We start from the raw sequence: 22,665 nt of genomic DNA, 5'->3' as shown, positions 1-22,665 counted from the left end.
AAAGTAGGTGATAGATAACTAGACTTGTACGCACGGGGACATCCATGGCCACGAGCTAGATTTTCCAACATCGAATTTCAATTAAAAAAAAAAGGAACGTAAATGAACATCAGTGTGCCCACAGGCTACTGAGTGATGGGCAGAGAAGGCAAAGGAGACTGGCTCTTTTGATTTCTCGGTGTTCCTGGTGCCTCAGACGAAGGGTATGACTACGAGGAAAGACGCCCAGGAGGCTGTATCAGGAAAGGCTTGGGTTGAAAACATCACACCGGAGGCTCTGCAGCTCCCAACTGTCGGAGCAGAAGACAGAGGCCGGACAGGGCCTGACTTCCCACAGGGGCTGCCCCCTTCCCTCCTATCTGAGTTGGCATTTGGGAACTCTCTGCAGATGTGTTTAAACAGACACTAAAAGCTGTACACTGGGAGGAAAGGGCTACAGAGGACAAGCTGGATCCTGATCCTGAGGGCAACCTCTCCCTGACCCCGCCCCCAACACTACTTCCAGCCTTTGGTCCACAGGTGCCACCGCTGAGACAAGTTACACGGCAGAACTGGTGACCATGGCGACGCTGGCCGCCACACGTGTTCCCCGGGTTAAGGAGCTGTGAAGCGCCGGAGGGGCTCGTGATTCTGTGGGAAACCTTCTCCTTGCTGGCCGAAGGGAGCCTCCGCCGGCGAGGGAGGCCTGGCCCTGCGCGGCCCTCGCAGCGACAAGGATGCTGCCCGGCCGTCCCCGCCCCGCCCCCGCCGAGCGAACGCTCCAGAAGGTTGGCGGGATTGCTGTGGGGGCAGGTTATGATCTATGCGTGGGGTTTTCGCTGAGAAAACATAACTGGTCTGTATAACGATTCAACTTGGAATCTTGACCTCATTTACACTAAGCAGTCGAGTGCAGATTCACAGGCTCTCGGGAGACATCTAGTGGAAGGTAACTGGCAGGTAAGAGATGAGGCGGATAGAAAGACGCGTAGGAGGAGGGAAAGCCGGTGGACCCGCTGCGGCCGCGTCCGTGTGATCTAGACCCGCTCGGAGGCCTTCCTTCCCGGCGTCACCCACCTTACTCTTGGACGGGACACACTTGGCGATTTTGTCCCAGCGGTCAGAGGATCCCTTTGGGTACTGCTGTAATGCTAACTCCAGAAGCTTCTGTTGGCTCTGAGTCCAGGGCTCCTCTGCGGCTCGCGCTCGCTCTCTCTTCTGGCTCTCATCGTCGCTGGACTCGTGCTGTTCCGACATGTCGAAGTCCTTCTGCCTCTTTCCCCGGACTTTCTCCTCCGGCTCGGGCGGCAGGGCTGGCCTCCGCCTCCGAGGCCGGCTCTCCTCCGCGGCCTCCGGATCGGCCTCCTCCTCGCCGTCCTCCTCCTGCAGCTCCCCAGCCTGCTTGGCCTCCTCCCGCTGAGTGATGATGTCGTCCGGCAAGGTGGTGGCGGCCTTGGGGGGCCGGGAGTTCTGGGCTGTGGATCTGAGTTCGGAGAGTCTGACCATCCCTGTGAGAAAGGACACACGGAGGGGTAAGGGCAAGGTCAGTTCCGGTGACAAAAGTCAGGACAGCTGCCTTCACCACAGCAGACAGTGCGCTGGGCATTTTGCATGTATTGTATACTTAATGTTCACACTATTCTATAAAGACAGCCATCGTGACCCCAATTGCACAGAGGAGGGAAGTCAGTCTCAGAAGCAGCAGAGGTGGGATCTGAACCCACTTCTGTCTGATTCCAAGTCTTTGTCCTTCCACCGCTCTGAGGACTTCGGGGGCCTCCCAGGGCCAGGTTGCAATCAGAGGATGAGAAGGTCTCTTTGAGAGGGGATAAGCGGCTACTCTCGAGGTATGGAAAAATGTTCTTCAGAATCTAGGGTTGTTATTAGTTCCGCGAGCGCAAGTACAGTGAATCCGTCAGACCTCCCGCTGGGCTAACCCTGCACGGCGGGGGGGGGGGGGGGGGGGCCCCCCCCCCCCCCCCCGCCAGCCAAGCTGCTTCCTGTGCCACCGCGATGCCTCGCTTGACAGAAAATCACACTCCTCGTGCCACCCACGGGTGTGTTCAGCCACGCCTTTCCCGCCCTGCTCACACACTCCCAACCCCTCCGGTGCTCTAGGAAGATCTGTCTGTGCCCCACTGCTTTTTCAGGAGCAGGTTTCTGGAGACTGTGTCGGAGAGGAGCGTCTTTCACAGAAGCACGTTGCGCGCTTGGGCCTCCACACGCAGACCAACAGCTGCGCTGGTAGGAGAGCAGTCTGGAAATGCCCTCCTCGCTGGAGCCCGCAGAACCGCACGCCCCGTCCTCTCCAAGGGAGACGTTTCGAGATCTCAGGGTTTGCTGGTCCCTAGTAGGTTACATCGAGTGCAGGGACCTGTATTTAAGTGGAGTTGGAAGGTTTAGGAGGCATTTTCTTCTTGGTTCCGAGCAAAAAGTATGGGGACTTGAGCAAAATTCTACTTAGTCTTGGAGGAAATGGATTTTTTTTTTTTTTAATTTATTTTATTTTTGGCTGCGTTGGGACTTCGTTGCTGCGCGGGCTTTCTCTAGTTGTGGAGAGCAGAGGCTGCTCTTCGTTGTGGTGCGCGGGCTTCTCACTGCGGTGGCTTCTCGTTGCGGAGCACGGGGCTTCAGTAGTTATGGCGTGTGGGCTCAGTAGTTGTGGTGCACGGGCTTAGTTGCTCCGTGGCACGTGGGATCTTCCCAGACCAGGGCTTGAACTCGTGTCCCCTGCACTGGCAGGCGGATTCTTAACTGCTGCACCACCAGGGAAGTCCCTGGAAGAAATGGATTTTGAGAAACATAGATTCTTGGAGAAGCTGCTTGGCCTGTCCTGAAGGACACTTTGTGTGTGTGGTGGCAATGGTGGAAATATGGGGAAATGGCGCAGACTGGCTTTCCCCTGCGTGCCCCCCTCCCCCCCAATACTAGAGAAGAACAAGGTTTTTACAGTTCTTCAAACTTATTAAGTACATCTTAGCACCACTGTGTGTGCAGGGCTGCATTGGCTTGTGGGTGCTTGTAATTCGATCCCTTTCACAGAGATGACCAGTAGAGTCCATTGGGCAAAACAAGTTATTATAAAAAGGGATTTATTTTGAAGGCACGGCTTTAGATTAATGGGATGGAGTGGGTGCTGACTCACCTGGGGAGCAGGTAACTGAATCCTTCAGTTGCTTGGCTTTGGTTGTCACCTGTTTCAAAATATAAAAGCAGAGAAAATCTGACTTTCCATATGTCTACTGTAGGTCAAGTGACCTCTTTCATAGAAGGTCCGTGTGAAGGAACAGGGTTTACTGAATCTTAGGCCTGGATGGACCCTCAGTCATCAGTTCAGTCCATTTTCTTAACCAACATGGAAATCGAAGCCCAGAGAGATTAAATGAATTACTCCAAAATATCCATCTGATCAAGCGGCAGAGTCAGAACAAGAATTCAGATCGCCTGATTGCAGCCCCGTTATACAAGGCTGCCTGTGAAGATGTACCAGTTTCCAGAATCACTATACAAACACGTCGTGTTTTTTAGTTAGAATTTCCTGAAAGAGTATCTTTCTTCACGGGAGAATATTATACCATAGGGGTATTATGAACAATGGGGAAATTTACTCTTAAGCTAACGATGTTATAATACAAAAGTCTTTTCTTCGCATCCCAGAAAGAAACCCTAAGAGCACCAAGATTGACACTAGCAGAAGGACCTCTTGGTGGAGTAGTAGATGGACCCAAGAACCATGAGACATTTACATACACAAGTGTGGATCCACAGAAATAATGTTTTCTTTCTTCTGTATAAGTGGTATTATATTGTACGTCTCACCCTTTAGCTTGCTTCTTTAAATTTAATGATGTATTGGAGGTCTAGATATATTTCCCTTTTTAAAACTGAGATAAAATTTGCATAGAGTGGAATGTACAGATTTTTAAATGTACATTTCAATTGAGTTTTGACCAAAAAAACCCCATGCAACCAACATTCTGATCAAATTACAGAAAATTCCTGTTATCCTAGAAAGTTCCCTGTGCCCCTAAATCCATCTCTACCCTGCCATAGACAACCACTGTTCTGATTTCTATTATATATATTTTAAACAGGAGATCAAAATTAATTAAAAAAAATTAAAGTTGGATAGTTAACTGCCCCAATGCACTTATTAAACAAGCCATCCCTTCTCCATTTATTTAAAAGGTTAACTTTATTAAAATTATATTAAAATTACATTTCATTGTATACATGGAATACATACTTTGTATTCTATCCCCTTAATCCGTGTAACTTCCTGAACAAACATTTTGCTGCTTTAATGAAATTTGAAAGGAAAACCTCAGAAAGCATGCTCTAACATCCTCAGAGCTCGGAGTTAGAGCTCATATTCAGTTTTGGTTCTCTGTCTCTCTCTGTCTCTCTCTCTCTCGTATTACCCTCTGTAATATGTGGATAAAACTGCTAATAGCTTTTGTCTGGTAGGGATGTTTTAAGTTTGAAATAAGCTCTTAGCATGATACCTAGCAAATGTTAAAGGCTTATAATTACCTATTATAATTGATGTGGATCATTTGTTTTCCATTCATGCAAAAGGGCAGAATTAGAGAAAATATTTAAAGCTGCTTAGAAACACTGTTCAATTTTATTCCCTCTCTGTGGATGACCTTGCTTCATATTTTATGGGAAAAAACTTGAAGTTATCCAACATGAGCTTCCCTGACTTCCAACTTCCCAACTCAAATTTCTGATTGCACCACCATATATCTTTCCCACATTTTATATAACCTACACATATCCTCTTGTACATTTTGAATCACCTCTGCATTACTTACAATACCTGATACAATCTAAATGCTATGTAAATAGTTGCCACTGTGAGGCAAATACGTGTTTCGCTTTTTACAACTTTCTGGATTCCCCCCCCACCCCCCAAATATTTTCCATCCGAGGTTGGTTGAATTTGCAGGTGTGGTGCCGACCACACCATGGGGCTTCCCTCTGTAACTGCCGTTAAGTGTCTTATTTACACGTCTCCTAGCTCCTGAAACTAAACAACTCCCAACCTAAACTCATCAACTTCTCTGCTTTCCCCCCTTCCTTTTCCTAACAGTACTATCATCCCAGTCACGTAGGGGCAAAACCAAAGAACCAATTTTTGGACTTTTTTCTCCCTCCCCAACCAGCTGCCACGTTCTTCACAATACTGACCCCATGTGTTCCCGTCTCTCTCAGATCTCCACCACCTGTATTAGTCCTTCATTCTCTGACTGAATTAATATAACAGCCTTCTAACTGGTCTACAACTTATTTATTAGCAGTTCCCATGGAATAATATCCCCAAGGCAGAGTTCTGATCAGATACCTTTCATGGCTCATCAATGACCATACAACAAAGTGTTCAATTCTTATTAACCTGACACACAAGGAAATCCACAGTCTGATCTATTTTCTTTCCTGTGTGCATCCTTCCTTTCAGCGAACTAAACAATTAATGCTCTCCAGATGGTCAGAAATTCTCTACTCTGTACTCTTGGCCATTGTTAACATTTGTCTTAAATGATTTTCTTTTCTTCATCAAACCTCTCCTTAAATATCTACCCGTCCAGAGCCAAGTCATCCTTCGAGATACTTGCAAGTGTGACTTTCTTCTTGAAGACTTCCCAGATGCCCACCACCAGGACTACCAAGTCTGCTGACAATACCTCTCCTCTCTCAATTTCTACTGTATTTTTAAAGATTCTATATTTTTACATCGTAATACAATAAAATTACCTTTTCCTCTTCTGTTGCACAGTTCTATGAATTTTAACACATTTATAGATTCATGTAACTATAGGATACACAACCTACATATAGGATATGGAATAATTCTTTTTTTTCTCCTGCATCTTGTTATTTAACAAAATATTTTGGAGATTATTCCAGAATAGTACACAAAGACCTCCCTTGTTCTGTGCCTTAAGAAACAGCTTAGCTGAGATACAATTCATATACTGTACAATTCATCCACTTAAAGTGTATAATTCAGTGGTTTTTACTAAATTCAGATATGTGCAGCCATCATTGTGGCCAACTTGAGAACATTTTCATCACTTTGAAAAGAACCCCCATATCCTTTAGCTATCATTCTCCATCCTCCTTATCCCACCCCATCCCTCATCAAGCAATAAGCAACTACAAATCCCTGTCTCTACAGATTTCTCTATTCTGGACTTCCATATGAATGGAATCATACAATATGTGGATTTTTGTGGCTGCTTCTTTCACTTAGGGTAACGTTTTCCAGGTTCATCCAAGTTGTAGCATATATCAGTACTTTATTCCTTTTTATTGTGGAATAATATTCCATTGTATGGATATACCACATTTTGTTTATCCATTTATCAGGTGATAAACATTTGTGTTGCTTCCATCTTTTGGCTATTATAAATAATGCTGCTATAAACATTTGTGTATAAGTTTTTGTGTGGGCATATGTTTTCGTTTCTCTTGGGTATATACCTAGGAGTGGAACTGAGGAGTTATATGGTAACCGTGTTTAACTTTTTGAGGAACTGTCGTACTGTTTTCCAATATGGCTGCAACATTTTACATTCACATCAGCAGTATATGAGTCTTCTGATTTCTTTACATCTTTCCTAAAACTTGTTATTACCCAACTTTTTGTATTATCCCACATCCTAGTGGATGTGAAGTGGTATCTTGTGGTTTTAATTTGCATTTCCCGAATGACTAGTGATACTGAACATTTTTTTTCATGTTTATTGGCTATTTGTATGTCTTCTTTGGATAAATGTGTATTCAGATCCTTTGCTCATTTTTTATTTGGGTGATTTGTCTTTATCACTGAGTTGTAAGGGCTCTTTATATATTCTGGATACAAGTCCTTCATCAAATAAATGATTTGCAAATATTTTCTCCCATTCTGTGGGTTGTCTTTTCCTGCTCTTAGTGGTGTCCTGTGAAGCACAAAAGTTTTAAATTTTGATGACATACATGTTTTTTTTCTTTCTTTTTTTTAGTTGCTTGGACTTTTGGTGTCCTATCTAAGAATCCTTTTGCCAAATTCAAGGTCATGAAGATTTACCCTTCTGTTTTCTTCTAAGAGTTTTATAGTTTTAGCTCTTACATTTAGGGGAATACTGCAATCTTAACAATGTTAAATCTTCTGATCCATGAACAGGAGATATTTTTCCACTTATTTTGATCTTCTTCAATTTCTTTCAACAGTGTTTTGTAGTTTTTAAAGTTTGTATTGTTTGTTAAATTTATTCCCAAGTATTTTATTCTTTTTGATGCTATTGTGAGTGCAATTATTTTCTTTATTTCATTTTCAGGTTGTTTATTGTAGGTATATAAACATAAAACATTTTTGTGTATTTATGTTTACTGCAATCTTGATGTACTAATTCCAATAGTTTTTTAGTTAATTACTTAGTATTCTGTATACATAAAATCATGTCATTAGCAAATAGGGACAGTTTACTTCTTCCTTTTCAATCTTATTTTTCTCAGCTAACAGCCCTGGCTAGAACCTCATATAATGTTGAATAGAAGTGGTGAGAGCAGACATTATTGTCTTGTTCTTTATCTTAGCAGGAAAACATCCCCTCTCTCACCAATAAGTATGATATTAACTGTGGGTTTTTAGTAGATGTTTTTTATCAGGTTGAGGCACTTCCCTCTTATTCCTAATTTGTTGAGTGTTTCTATCATGGAAGGATGTTGGATTTGTTAAATGCTCCTATTGAGGTGATCTCGTTTTTTAACTCTGTTGATATGATTAATTTACATGAATTGATTTTCAGATATTGAATCAACTTTGCATTCTTGAGATAAATCCCACTTGATTAGGGTATATAATTATTTTTATAAGTTGCTGGATTTGGTTTGCTGTATTTTGTTGAATTTTTGCATCCATATTCATATGAACTATTAGTATGTAGTTTTCTTCTCATGTCTTTGGCTTGGTATTAGAGTAATACTGGCTTCACAAAATGTGTTGGGAAGTATTCATCCTCTTCTATTTTGGGGAAGATTTGTGAAGTTTTGGTATTCATTCTTCTTTAAATGTTTGGTAGAGTTCAGCAGTGAAGCCATCTGAGCCTGGGCTTTTCTTTTTTCTTTTTTTTTTTTTTTGCGGTACACGGGCCTCTCACTGTTGTGGCCTCTCCCGTTGCGGAGCACAGGCTCCGGACGCGCAGGCTCAGCGGCCATGGCTCACGGGCCCAGCCGCTCCGCGGCATGTGGGATCCTCCCGGACCGGGGCACGAACGCATCGGCAGGCAGACTCTCAACTACTGAGCCACCAGGGAAGCCCTGGGCTTTTCTTTTTGAATAGTTTTTTTTTTTTTTTTTTTTTAATTACTAATTCAATCTCTTCACTTGTTATAGGCCTATTTCGATTGTCTATTTCTTCTAAACTTGATTCAGTTTTAGTAGTTTATGTCTTTCTAGGAATTTGTTCATTTCATTTATATCTATTAGAAAAACAGGTATCTAACTTCTTGGCATACACTTGTTCACAGTATTCCTTTACAGTCCTTTTTATTTCTGTAAGGTTGGTAGTGATCTCTTTTTTCATTTCTGACTGTATTGAGTCCTTTTTCTTTTTTGTCAGCCTAGTTAAATGTTTGTCAATTTTATTGATATTTTCAAAGAATCAGCTTTTGGATTCATTGACTTTTCTCTATTTCTTTTCTAGTCTTATTTCATTCATTTCTGCTCTACTTTTTATTATTTCCTTTCTTCTCCTTCCTTTAAGTTTAGGTTGTCATTTTCCCATTGTCTTAATGCGGAAGATTGAATTATTGGTTTGAGACCTTCTTTCTTAATAAAGGCATTTACAGCTATAAATTTCCCTCTATGAATTACATTAGCTGAATTTCTTAAATTTTGGTGTGTTGTGTCTTCATTTTTCATTTGTCTTTAAGAATTTTTATTCCCCTTGGAATTTCTTCTTTGATTCATTTGTTATTTAGGAGTCTGCGGTTTAATTTAGACATATTTGTTGATTTTCCCAATTTCTTCCCTGACACTGATTTCTAATCTCATTCCTTTGGGATCAGAGAATATACTTGTATTATTTCTATCCTTTTAAACTTATTGAGGTTGTTTGATGGCCTAGCACATGGTCTATCTTGGAATATATTTCATGTTTACTTGAAGAATGTATATTCTGTTGTTGTTGGATGAGGTGTTATAGAGATGTCTGTCAGGTCTAGCTGGTTTATTATCATTCAATTTTTCCTTGTTAATCTTCTGTCTAGTTGTTTTATCCATTATTGAAAAGTGGAGGCATTGAAGTTTCCAACTCTTATTGTTGAATCATCTATTTCTCTTTTCATCCATCTCAGTTTTTGCTAAAAGTATTTTGGTGCTCTGTTATTAGATGCACATGCTTTTCACTGTTATATTTTCCTGGACTGGCCTTTTAATTATTATAAAATGTTCCTCTTTATCTCTAGTAATTTTTTTGTTTTAAAGTCTACTTAATCTAATATTAGTATAGCCACTCCAGCTTTCTTACAATTGATATTTGCATGATATCTTTTTTCTATCCTTTTCCTTTCATTTTATTTCTATTTGTGAATCTAAAGTGTGTCTCCCATAGACCACATAGAGATGAATCATGATTATTTTTATCGTGTCGGATAATCTCTCTTTTGATTGGATTGTTTAATCCATTCACATTTAATGTTGTTGATATAGTTGAATTTGATTTCTTTGAACTTTTAATGTCTTTTTTGCTCCTCTATTCCTCTATTATTGTTTTCTTTTGCATTTAAGTATTTTCTAATGTAGCATTTTAATTAATGTTTTTTTTTTTTTTTTTTTTACTATATTTTTATTTTTTTTAAGAGGTTGCTCTAGGGTTTACCATATACATCTTATGACAGTCAGCTTCAGATTTATACTACCTTAATTCCAGTGATATATAGAAATGTTACTTTAGTATAGCTCTATCCCTCGGCCCCCCACCCCAGCCCCAACCCCAACCATTTTTTGGCCATGCTGCATGTCTTGTGGGATCTTAGGTCCCTGACCAGGGATTGAACCCAGGCCCTCGGAAGTGAAAGCATGGAGTCCTAACCACTGGACTGCCAGGGAATTCCCTAGCGCTATTCCCTTTACCCCCATACTGTAGTATGGCCATTGTACATATTGTATGTATTCATGTTACAAACGCAGTAATATTCTTATAATTACTACTTTACCATCTGTAATGGTTTACTCAGCCCCATACAGCTTTGCTCCCACCCACCTCCTTTGTGCTGTTATTGGCAAATATATTAGACAAATACTACCTTTCTATATGTTACAGGTCTGACAGTAACATATATCTATTATTTGATACAATTGCTTTCTAAATCAGTTAAGAAAAGAAGAAAACATTTATTAATACTGTCTTTCATAATTACCTTATTACCTTCACTGGTGTTCTTTTTCATGTGGATTCAAATTACAATCTGGGGTCACTTGTTTTCAGATTGAAGAACTTCAGTTTTTGTTATCTTGAAAATTTTTTATTTTGCATTCATTTTGATAAATAGCTTTGCTGGATGTAGGATTTCTGGTTGGCAAGTTTTTCTTTGAGTACTCTGAATATGTTATTCCACTGTCCTGGCCTACGTGATTTATGCTGAGAAGTAAGCTGTTAATCGTATTGGTGTGTGTGTGTGTGGGGGGGTGTTCCCTGTTAGTCACAAGTCACTTCTTGCTGCCTTCAAGGTTTTCTCATTTTTTACTTTCAGCATTTTTATTATGATGCATCCTTTGTGGATATCTTTGAGCTTATCTGACTCAGAATTCAGCATGTTTCCTGATGTATATAGGTTAGCTTTTTTCAATGTATTTGGGAAATTTTCACCCACCATTCTTTGGATTTTTTTTCCCCTCCTTTCTCTCTCTCCTCTCCTAACTCCCATTATGTGTATGTTGGTGTGCTTAATGGTGTCTCGTTTTTCTCTGAGGCTCTGTTCACTTTTCCTCTTTTGTTTTTCTCTCTGTTCTTCAGCTTGAATACTCTCTGTGGAGCATCTCTAGTGAATTTATTTATTTATCTTTGGCCGTGTTGGGTCTTTGTTGCTGTGTGTGGTCTTTCTCTGGCTGTGGTGAGCAGGGGCTACTCTTCATTGTGGTGTGCAGGCTTCTCATTGTGGTGGCTTCTCTCGTTGCAGAGCACAGGCTCTAGGCATGCGGGCTTCAGCAGTTGTGGCACGTGGGCTGTAGACTGCAGGCTCAGTAGTTGTGGCACACGGGCTTAGTTGCTCTGCGTCATGTGGGATCTTCCCGGACCAGGGCTCGAACCCTGCATTGTCCCCTGCATTGGCAGGCAGACTCTTAACCACTGTGCCACCAGGGAAGTCCTCTAGTGAATTTTTAAAATTTCAATTATTGTACTTTTAACTCCAGAATTTCCACTTGGTTCTTTTTTCTTTTAAAATAATTTCTATCTCTTTATTGATATTATTTGTCTGATGCAACACTGTCATTATATCTTCCCTTGTTTCTTTCATCATCCTTTCCTTCAGTTCTGTGAACATATTTACAAGGGTTACTTTGAAGTCTTTTTCTGTGAAATCTGACATTTGGTCACTCTTATAGGGCAGCTTCTGTTGCCTTCTGTTTTTCTAATGTATGGGTCATATTTTCCTGTTTCTTTTCAGGGCTCATTATTTTTGTTCAAAACTGAACATTTAGATAATATATTGCAGCAATTCTGGTTAGTGATTTTTCTCTCACCACACCCTTCCCCAAGTTAGGGTCTGTCGTTGTTATTTGCATGTTTGTTTAATGGATGGCTGGATTTAGCGAAGCCTATGCCCCTCTGCCCCCTACAGCATTAAGCCTCTGATGTCGCTCCTCAGGTACTGCAGGTATGGGTATCCCCAGTCATCTTGGGATGCTAGTGGTATTTGTAGGACTCTCTTCCTCTCTTTACCTAACCACACCCATTAATAAACTACATTAACTGCTGGCTGATGCTTTATTGTTTACAAAATGCCCCAGGGTATAAACTGCTCTACAATCAAATCAAATCAAACTGTGGCTTCTTTGAAGGAATGGTTTCTGAAGGCAATGTTTGACATTTATTCTGACTCCTGGAGGACTCCTCCTAGAGAAGGAGTTGTTATCCATGAGTTGGTTTGAGAATACATGGCTAGTTATTCCTGGTACTGACAGAGGATTCTGAACACAGTACATGTCTTCCTTAGCTTATGATGGAGTTACAGCCCAATAAAGTTTCAACAAGTTTCAGTAAGTTGAAAATGCTTACAATACACCTAGCCTACTGAACATCATAGCTTTTAGCCTAGCCTGCCTTAAACATGCTCAGAACACTTACGTTAGCCTAAAACTTGACAAAGTCATGTAACACAAAGCCTATTTTATAATAAAGTATTGAATATCTCATGTAACTTACTGAAAACTGTACAGAAAGTGGAAAAAAGAATGGTTGTAAGTGTATCAGTTGTTCACCCTCATAATCGCTTGGCTGAGTGGAAGCTACAGCTGCTGCCGCTGCCCAGCATCACGAGGAGTATTGTACTGCGTATGACTAGCCCAGGAAAAGACCAAAATTCAGAATTCAAAGTGTGGTTTCTACTGAAGGTGTATTGCTTTCGCACCATCATAAAGTTGAAAAATAGCTAAGTTGAACCACTGTAAGTAGGGGACCATCTACATATGTCACAATCTGGCCTATCCATACCACACAAAACAAACAGCTGCTATAATCTGAGTCTTTCAGATTCTCAGTTCTAAATAATAAAACGAATGGGATGTCACTATAGTCACCTTTGAGCCAAACTTTTCTCTCACTTAAAAAGGCAACTTAGAACCTATAAGAAAGAAGCAAAAAGCACAACTGGTCAACTTTCCAATTCTATGTAGTCCAACATTTATTTTAATATTCTATCCTCTTTGCCAAGTCCATATCTCCTGGTGCCATAAGATGGTTGTATAACAATGATAACTCTAAGTGATCCTTTTTTTCTTGAGAATTTCTCTTCTTTTCATTAGTTTCTATCTCAGGAGAAGGCATGTATATGGCAAAATATTTCTGTTTTGGGGGCAAATTTGGCATCCTCAGCAGATCATTTATTATTCTAGGCAGATTAAGAACTTTCCAAATAAGTGACAGTCTAATAATAAAGCTCACTGTCCAGGGTGTCTCTGAGTATGGCAGTATGCCACTTCAGGAAAGGAAAGTCATCCTTCAGTGAGCATTGGTCACCACCAATTCTATTTCTTTCCTATAGATCTAGATAACTTCAATTACATGGGTGTCAGTTTGCTTTTTTTTTTTTTAAAAGGTATAATTAACAAATAAGATTGTAAGATATTTAAAGCGAACAACATGATATATGTATACATTTAAAAGGGTTCCCCCTATTAAGTTGATTAACATATCGATCACCTCATATATTCACTTGTTGTTGAGAACATTTCAGTTCTACTCTCTTAGCAAATTTCAATTCTATAATACAGTGTTGTCAACTGTAGTCACTATGTTATACATTAGATCCTCAAACCTTATTCAACTTCTAACTGAAAGTTTGTACCTTTTTACCAACCTCTCCCTATCTCCCCCATCTCCTAGTCCTGGCAACCACTTTTCTACAATTTTTCTATGAAGCTTTACTTTTTTTTGGCTGAATAATACTCGTGTGTGTGTGTGTGTGTGTGTGTATAAACACATTTTCTGTATACATTCAGCAGCTGATGGACACTTAAGTTGTTTCCATACACTGGCTGTGGTGAATACTGTTGCTATGAAATTGGGAGTGCAGATATCTCTTGGAGGTAATGATTTTGTTGCCTTTGGATATATACCCAGAAGTGGGATTACTGGATCATATAGTAGTACTATTTTTAATTTCTTGAGGAACCTTCATACTGTTTTCCATAGTGGCTGTACAAGTTTACATTCCCACCAAAAGTCTACAAGGGTTTTCTTTTCTCCACATCCTCACCAGCATGTTATCTCGTCTTTTTCATAACAGATATCCTAACAGGTTTGAGGTGATATCTCATTGTGGTTTTGATTTGCATTTCCTTGATGATTAGTGATGTTGAACATCTTTTCATATACTTGGCCATTTATAGGTCTTCTTCGGAAAAAATGTCTATTTAGCTCCTTTGCCCATTTTAAAATTGAATTTTTTTTTTTTTTGGTATTGTGCTGTGTGAGATCCTTGTATATTAACCCCTTATTGGATATGTGCTTTGCAAGTGTTTTCTCCCATTCCATAGGTTTTCATTTTGTTGATGGTTCCCTCGCTGTGCAGAAGCTTTTTAGTTTGATGTAGTCCCACTTGTTTTATTTTTGCTTTTGTTACCTTTGCTTTTGGTGTCAAATCCAAAAAAATCAACACCAAGACTAATGTCAAGGGGCTTACTCCCTATATTTTCTGCTAGTTTTATGGTTTCAGGTCTCATGTTCAAGTCTTTAATCCATTTTGAGTTAGTTTTTGTGTACAGTATTAGATAGAAGCCTGGTTTTATTCTTTTACGTGTGGCTGTCCAGTTTTCCCAACACCATTTATTGAAGAGACTATCCTTTTCTCATTGTATATTCTTGGCTTTGTCAAAAATTAGTTGCCTGTACTAGTAAAATAAACCAGTGGATTTATTTCTGGCCTCTCTATTCTGTTTTTAATGCCAGTACCATACTGTTTTGATTACTATCACTTTAAAAGTTGAAATCAGAAATGTGATCCCTCCAGGTTGTTCTTCCTTCTCAAGATTGCTTTGGCTATTTGGGATCTTTTGTGGTTCCATACAAATTTTCAGACTGTTTATTTCAGTGAAGAATGCCATTCGAATTTTGAGAGCGTTTACACTGGATCTGTAGATTGCTTTGGGTGGTATGGACATTTTAACAATATTAAATTCTTCCAGTCATGAACACAAAATATCCTTCCGTTTATTTGTGTCTCATTCAATTTCTTTCGTCAGTGTCTTGAGAGTTTTCAGTGTATAGATCATTCATCCTCTTGGTTAAATGTAAAACTAGCACTTTATTCTTTTTGATGCTATTGTAAATGGAATTAATTTCTCTTCTTGATAGTTTGTTGTTGGTGTACAGAGTTACAACTGATTTCTGTATACTGATCTTGTAGCTTATGATTTTACTGAAATAGTTTATTAATTCTAACAGTTTTGGTGGAGTCTTTAGGGTTCTCTATATGTAATATGTCATCTGCAAATAGAGATGACATTGGAGGTGACATATTCATCACCAAATTTATTTCTCTCTGATAGATCTAGATGACTTGGATAACATGGGTGCCAATTTAGTCATGAATGTTTAGTATTCTCACCTATTCTATAATGAATTTTTCAGTTATTCATTCTGCTTTTATATCATGTGCAATTGTAGAAGGTATGGGCTCTGTCTGACTTAATGGAGATTTATGACTTTTTTCTAGCCTCCTTTTGGGAGAAGACCTATAGGTCCATACAGACAAGACTTCTCTTCTTCCTCAGTATGTGAACAAATAATATTGTGGGCTACTGGCTTAGGTGGGCTTTTGGATAACACTACCCACATGTGTATTAACAGTTACATGGATTGTAGAATTGTAGGGAAATTTGTTTCATCATGTTCTGATTCCAAGCAGAAAATAATTTTATAATCCTTCTTCTTAATGTAGTTATACCTAAAGCTACCTTTAAAATTCTTATGAAATGGGGGCTCTATGAGCAAATCTGGGATATATAGGTTAGGGTGGAGTGAATGAAAGAAACCTAAAATAGGTTTCATTCCTTCCAGTGAAAACACTGATGAAAGTAACAGAAAATTAATAAACAAAATGAAAACTGTATTCCATAGGGTACAGTTAGGATCAGTGGATAGTTATATAGTGGCACATTTCTACTCAACATACAGAAGAGTTTTCCGTTTTTCTGAGCTATATAAAGTGTATACTCATATTCCTGGCATCCTCAGATAACTGAGAAAATAAATGTTGGCTATTAGTGATAACCTCAAGTCATATTTTTCAAATTCTGGCTGACTTAATGATATTTTAAGTATTCTAATAATAAAAATTATGTAACTGTGAAGTTCATTACAGTTGGACCTTGAGTAACACAGGTTTGAACTGAGCAGATCCACTTACGTGGTTTTTTTTTTCAATAAATATGTACTAAACTACTACACAATCCACCATTGGTTGGATCTGAGGAGGCAGAACTGTGGATACACAGGGCTGACTGTAAAGTTATATGTGGATTTTCAACTGTGTGGGGGGCTGGTGCCCCTAACTGTCATGTTGTTCAGGGATCAACTGTATTTTCATTCAGTTGTATTTAATTTTGGCCAACTTTCTGTTGAATCTAGCACTCGTTATAACCAGGAGCTACTGTAGTTTTCAAATAAAAACGGCACTCTGTTACCTGAACATTAAATAAACCACCTGAAAAATGTTTCCAGCTGGTAGAGAGCAGTGCTGTTCATTCTTATTATTTCTCCAAGGTCTTTAAATTTTTCTCTGGACCCTCTGTCTGGATAGAAAATACAAGAAATAATAATAGTGTGCATCTTAATCATTGACAAAGAGGGCCTTCCATTAACTTCCTGATCACCTCTATAAGTAATGTAGATGGCCATTTACTGGGAGAAAATACTTATGCCAACAGACAGTAGTGTAGTTTTGCAGATATTTTTAGTCTATCAGCAAGATATTGCAACAAGCCAACATACATTCACCCACTTTCCTCTTTTTTAAATGGGTTACCCAAATTTTTAGCACAAGGAAGCAATTTTACATTGCATTAGCACATTAGCATCTGCTCAAGGGTCACCATCTATTGACTTGCTGCATCTCTAAGCTATACATAAGACAGAGTTAAGCAAATAATTCAGGGTAATAAAAGAAATCCCACCATAAAGTACGATGCTATCCCCAGACATAGATTATACTGTGAGAAACCAGTTCCTTCATGAATAAAACATCCATGGTATTCAAAGTGAATATCATTGTAACTAGTAAATTAGATCTAGACTTTAAAGTGGATACTATCCTCTTGGTAAGATACAGGGTTCTGATGAGTGAGTACAAATTACAAACTCAATATATTAGTAATATAGGACACTAAATAAGATCCAGGAGAAAACATATAAGAATGGTAAATGGGAGATATATATAGAAAAATTTTCATGCAATCTGCAGGTATGCTTTGCTTGAATGAATCACTGAGGAAGATGAACAAGTGTTCAGTTAGAGCTTAACGAGATGCTGAATATTTCTGTGGTTCAAATATTCAAAGGAAAGCAACTGCTTTTGGAGCTCTCTGGAGTTCCAGCCCCATGGACTGGCCAGTGTCTTGGGACATGAAATACCTTGCTCTCAAATTTATCCTCCTTTGGCCCAGAACCCCAGAAAACCAAGAGATTTCACTTTGAAGATGATATTTGATCTAGGGCATGGCTGACAAAGAATAGTGCTGTCCTACACAGAGGGTTAAGGTGTAAAAATCAAGTCTTTGCTGAACTAAGAGGACAGTGTAGCTTAAATAAGAGTCGAACAATCTGGGTTCTAGTCCCAGGCTGCCAATAACTAGCTCTGTGGCCTTGAACTTTTTTTTTTTTTTTGCGGTACGCGGGCCTCTCACTGTTGTGGCCTCTCCCGTTGCGGAGCACAGGCTCCGGACGCGCAGGCTCAGCGGCCATGGCTCACGGGCCCAGCCGCTCCGCGGCACGTGGGATCTTCCCGCACCGGGGCACGAATCCGTGTCCCCTGCATCGGCAGGCGGACTCTCAACCACTGCGCCACCAGGGAAGCCCATGGCCTTGAACTTTTATCTCTTTCTAGAACGCACATCTGTAATAAGTGATTATTATAGTGATTTACAATTGTGTAATGGTTCATAATAACAGTATTTTCACGATGCTATCACATTTCACCTGCCGGATACCCCGTGAAATTCATATCACAGGCGAAGAAACTGAAGCTCAGAGTGATATGGGGACCTACAAAATCACACAGCCCGTAAATGGTAGCATAGGACACCAAAGCCAGGTTTTCTTTTAAATTCTGTTCTCTTTCCACTTTACTTCTTTATCCATAAAACAAAAGATTGCATTAATGATTTCTTTTTAAATCAAATATTCTATGATTCACTAGATGTGACATTATTTTAGTATTATTATTTTTTTGGCTGCACCACGTGGCACGTGGAATCTTATTTCCCCAACCAGGGATTGAACCCGGGCCCTCTGCAGTGAGAGTGTGGAGTCCTAACCACTGGACTGCCAGGAAATTCCCTAGATGTGGTATTATTAATGAACTATCTTTCAATTTAGGTGAATTACCAAAGATTTATTAAGTACTGACTTAGCATATCACTACACTGAGAACAGTGGTGTATGTGTAAGATCTAGTCTTACCCACCTCAAGGAGCTTCCAATGTGGCTACTCCTTTGCATACTCATTCAACAGATTTCCAATTAATTAGGACTGTGCTTATAAGAAAGAAAATCATTGTTTACTGCTTTAAAAGTTTTTTACTTCTAAATCAATGTTGGCTAAAGTAGGGAAAGAGCAATCCAAAACAGGCTTGTGTACTGACAGTTTGGGAGTCTGGCCTCACCTCTCATGAAGGCCAATTCTGTACTACTTTACCCGAGTTACTGCCAATCACCAACTAGGTGAATTTAGTAAAGATTCAAGCCCTTTGTACTTTGATTTCCCCAGTGTGTGTCACAGAGATCTGCTGGTGATACCTGTCACCCTACTGATGTATAAACAGGCTGGGTGGATATCTTGTTTCTCTCTTTCCACTATTCTGTTTGTCCCTCCTTAAGCTGTGTCCTCTGTGGAAGAAGACAACTGAACCAGATAAAAGAAGGACATTCTCTGGACAAGGGTCTGCAAGTAGTTGTTATTACTTTGCTAGAACATTCAAATTAGCCCTCAAGGCCCTTTGATGGGGGAATATAGACAAGCAAAAATATTAATAGATGGCTCTAGAATTCCACTAGTAAAGCTGTTTTCGGTGAGGGGATGGTCTGGCAAGTGTTTCAGTAGAGGCTGAATGTTCCTACTGCCCTCCCGGCCTAGCTGTCGGCTGTCAAGTACCTTACTGTTTTGATTACCATAGCTTAATAACATATTTTGAAAACAGGACATGTGATGCCTCCAAGCTTTGTTCTCTATCAAGATTGTTCTGGCTATTTGGGGGTCCATTGTGGTTCCATACAAACTTTAGGATTTTTTTTTTCTATTTCTGTAAATCAGTAAAGCTTTTATAATAAAAAAAAAATTAAAAAGAATGAGGTAGGCCTATATATACGGACATGGAAAGATACAAAATATTTTTTCTTTAGATTTTTAAAAGTAGTTTTAAAAATCAAGGTAATACATGCACACAGCTTTAAAAAAAAAAAGTCAGTTTACAACCAGGGCTTCTGAAGAAAAGCCACGTACCCTACACCCAGAACATGCATTTCTGTTCACAGTCTTCTTTTTGAATTTTTAAAATATTTTTTTCTGAGCATTGTTTTTTTTAACCATTAAAAAAAAATTGAAGTATAAATTTACAACGTTGTGTTGGTTTCCGGTGTACAGCAAAGTGACCTGGTTACACACACACACACACACACACACACACACACACACACAACTTTTTTCAGATTCTTTTCCATTATAGGTTATTACAGGATATTGAATATAGTTCCCTGTGCTATACAGTAGGTCCTTGTTGGTTATTTTATATATAGTAGTGTGTATATGTTAATCCCAAGCTCCTAATTTATCTCCCCCCCTGCCATTTCCTTTGGTAACCATGAGTTTGTTATCTATATCTGTGAGTCTGTTTCTGTTTTGTAAATAACTTCATTTATACAGTTTTTTAAGATTCCATATATAAGTGATATATGATATTTGTCTTTCTCTGACTTACTTCACTAGTATGATAATCTTTAGGTTCATCCATGTTGCTGCAGATGGCATTATTTCATTCTTTTTCATGGCTGGTAACATTCCATTGTGTTCATATACCACATCTTTATCTACTCATCTGTCAATGGACACTTAGGTTGCTTCCATGTCTTGGCTATTGTAAACAGTGCTGCTATGAACACTGGGGTGCATGTATCTTTTTGAATTAGAGTTTTTGTCAGTTCTGGATATATGCCCAGGAGTGGGATTGCTGGATCGTATGGTAGCTCTATTTTTAGTTTTTTAAGGAACCTCCATACTGTTCTCCATAGTGGCTGCACCAATTTACATTCCCACCAGCAGTGTAGGAGGGTTCCCTTTTCTCCACACTCTCTCCAGCATTTTTATTATTTGTAGAGTTTTTAATGATGGCCATTCTGACCAGTGTGAGGTGATACCTCATTGTAGTTTTGATTTGCATTTCTCTAATAATTAGTGATACTGAGTGTCTTTTCATGGGCCCGTTGGCCATCTGTATGTTCACAGTTCTTCTGATGCTTACAAGTACACATAATTAACTAACAGGCTTTTGGTATATTATATCCTGAATTCAGCCTCTTTTTCCCACCTCTACCAATAAGCCCTGGTCCAAACCACCACTGTCTTTTGCAGGGACAACTGAAATAGCCTCTTACTTGGCCTGCCTTCCTGCTCCCACACTTGCCCTGCCACAGCATCTTCTCCACAGAGAAGTCAGAATGACACTTTTAGATCTTGCACTCCTTTGCTCAAAATCTGGTGCTTTCCTGTCTCACTCAGAGTAAAATCCAAAATCTTTACCCTGACCAAGGAGGTCCTAGGTGTTCTGGTCCTCCACTATCTCTTGGCCTCATCTTCTGTAATCCCCCCTGCTCACTCCTGGTCAGCCATATTGACCTCTTTGCTGGACTCTGCACACCCAAAGCAGGCTCTTGCCTCAAAGCCTTTGCAACTGCTGTTTCCTCCACCTGGAACGCTTTCTCAGACAACCTCGCTCCCTCAGTTGCTTTGTGCCTCTGCTCAAACGTTACCTCTTAGAGAGGACTTCCCTCAGAATCCCACTTGAAATTGCACTCCCTAGGTTAGGTCTCTGACCTCTTACTCTGCTTTATTTTTCTTCATGGAGCTTGTCACTGTTTACAATTTTTATTTTACTCCATATGTTCGTGTTCTTTCCATTGTGCTTCCCTGCCATTCTTTAGGGCAACTGTCTTTGCCTGCATGGTCGCAGCTGAGCTGCAGGCAAATTGGTATTCCAGTTCAGTGGGAGGGAAAAGTGAGCAAGAGCTCCTAGGGACACACATTACTTTAGTTACGTCCCTCTGAGAAGAAATTAGTAGCCTAGCCATAGCAGAGCTTGGAGGGCTTGGAAGTGCAGTGTTGCTGGGCAAATATGTGCCTGCCTTGTCTATTACTGGAAAAGGGGATAACATATTTTGATGGACAACTTGCCATAGTCTTCCACAATTTGTTGATTTTAAAAATTGAAAAACCATCTGAAAGTATATAAAATGTTTAAAATATAGCCATTATGTAAGATCTTACATAACTGTGATAATGGTAAACATTACTCACTGGAGAGATAAGTACTGCACTGTGATCGCACTTCTTGTGTCACTTAAAGGAGAATGTTCTCAGTGTCAAATTCTTTTGCTGTTTCTATCGTTCCACTTTTTACTGCACAGGCAGATTGCGGTTTCTGTAAGTTGAAGGTTTGTGGCAACTCTGTTGAGAAAGTCTGTGGGCACCATTCTCCCAGTAGCATCTGCTCATTTTGTGTCTCTGTGTCACATTTTGGTAATTCTCACAATATTTCACACTTTTTTCATTATTATTATATTTGTTATGGCGATCTGTGATCTTTGATGTTACTACTGCAAAAAGATTATGACTCCCTGAAGGCTCAGATGATGGTTAGCATTTTTTTTTTTACCAATAAACTATCTTTAATTAAGGTAGGTATATTTTTTGGACATGATGCTATTGCACACTTAACAGACTACAATATAGTGTAAACCAAAAAATTCATGTAGGTCACTTTATTGTGATATTTGCTTTATTTCGGTGGTCTGGAACTGAACCTGAGGTATGGCTGAACTTAAATTTGGACTATGCCTTTTTTGTATGGTTTTCTGTTGGTGGAGTTTCTAGTTGCCTTTTGTTCACGTGGTTGCTCTCTCACAGTCTTTTGTTCTCCTGCTCCAGCGTGGACTTTCTGCACTCTTCGCCTGCTGTATCGCTGTGGGGTCTCAGGATTTCCATTCACTGGGCTCAGTCCACTATTCCGAGGATTCTGTGTCTTCCTCTTTGGTGACTTATCCCTCATTTGCTGGAGTGTGCAGTCTCAGGAAACTGTCTTAAGAATGAGAGGTCAATACGTGAGGACCCCACGTATTGACCATCATAGCTGGTTGGTCTGTTCTAGATTCAGAACCCTTCTGCCTTGAACTGTGAGGGCAATGTTCTCCTGTCTCCCGGAATCTAGTGCTGCCAAGCAATCTGCTCTCACTCTGACCTGCCTTACTTTGGAGGCTTCTTCTCCTTAGAAGCTTTAAAGATCTTCTGTGTAGTCTCAGTGTTCATGCGTTGTTGGTCTCAGGTGTTTCTTCATCCTGGAAAACTTCATTGTATCATTTATTGAAAAATGCTCTCATGTCTGTTTTCTCTGTCTAACTGGAACTCCTTTTAATCAGATTTTGACCTTTTGGACTGATTCCCTGTATTTCTTGTCTTTTTGTTCTGCTCCCTAGGAGATTTTCCAGATGATAAT

General features: G+C 39.8%; 1 protein-coding gene across 2 annotated transcripts in view; it reads right to left on the bottom strand.

The window, feature by feature from the left end:
* Positions 1-22,665, bottom strand: part of DNAJC1 (DnaJ heat shock protein family (Hsp40) member C1) — a 203,092-nt gene that overhangs the window by 3,901 nt on the left and 176,526 nt on the right. For both annotated transcript variants that reach the window (XM_029237487.1, XM_029237488.1), the window contains exons 10-11: positions 3,125-3,173; positions 1,057-1,487 (exon numbers count right to left, since the gene is read on the bottom strand). In XM_029237487.1, coding sequence (XP_029093320.1) covers positions 1,057-1,487; positions 3,125-3,173 — 480 coding nt within the window. The remainder of the gene's footprint in view (positions 1-1,056; positions 1,488-3,124; positions 3,174-22,665) is intronic.

The sequence above is a fragment of the Monodon monoceros genome, unplaced genomic scaffold (genome assembly GCF_005190385.1).
Source record: "Monodon monoceros isolate NGI ecotype Baffin Bay Population unplaced genomic scaffold, NGI_Narwhal_1 Super_Scaffold_21, whole genome shotgun sequence".
Classification (NCBI taxonomy): Eukaryota; Metazoa; Chordata; class Mammalia; order Artiodactyla; family Monodontidae; genus Monodon; species Monodon monoceros.
This window is presented reverse-complemented; position numbering and strand designations above follow the sequence as displayed.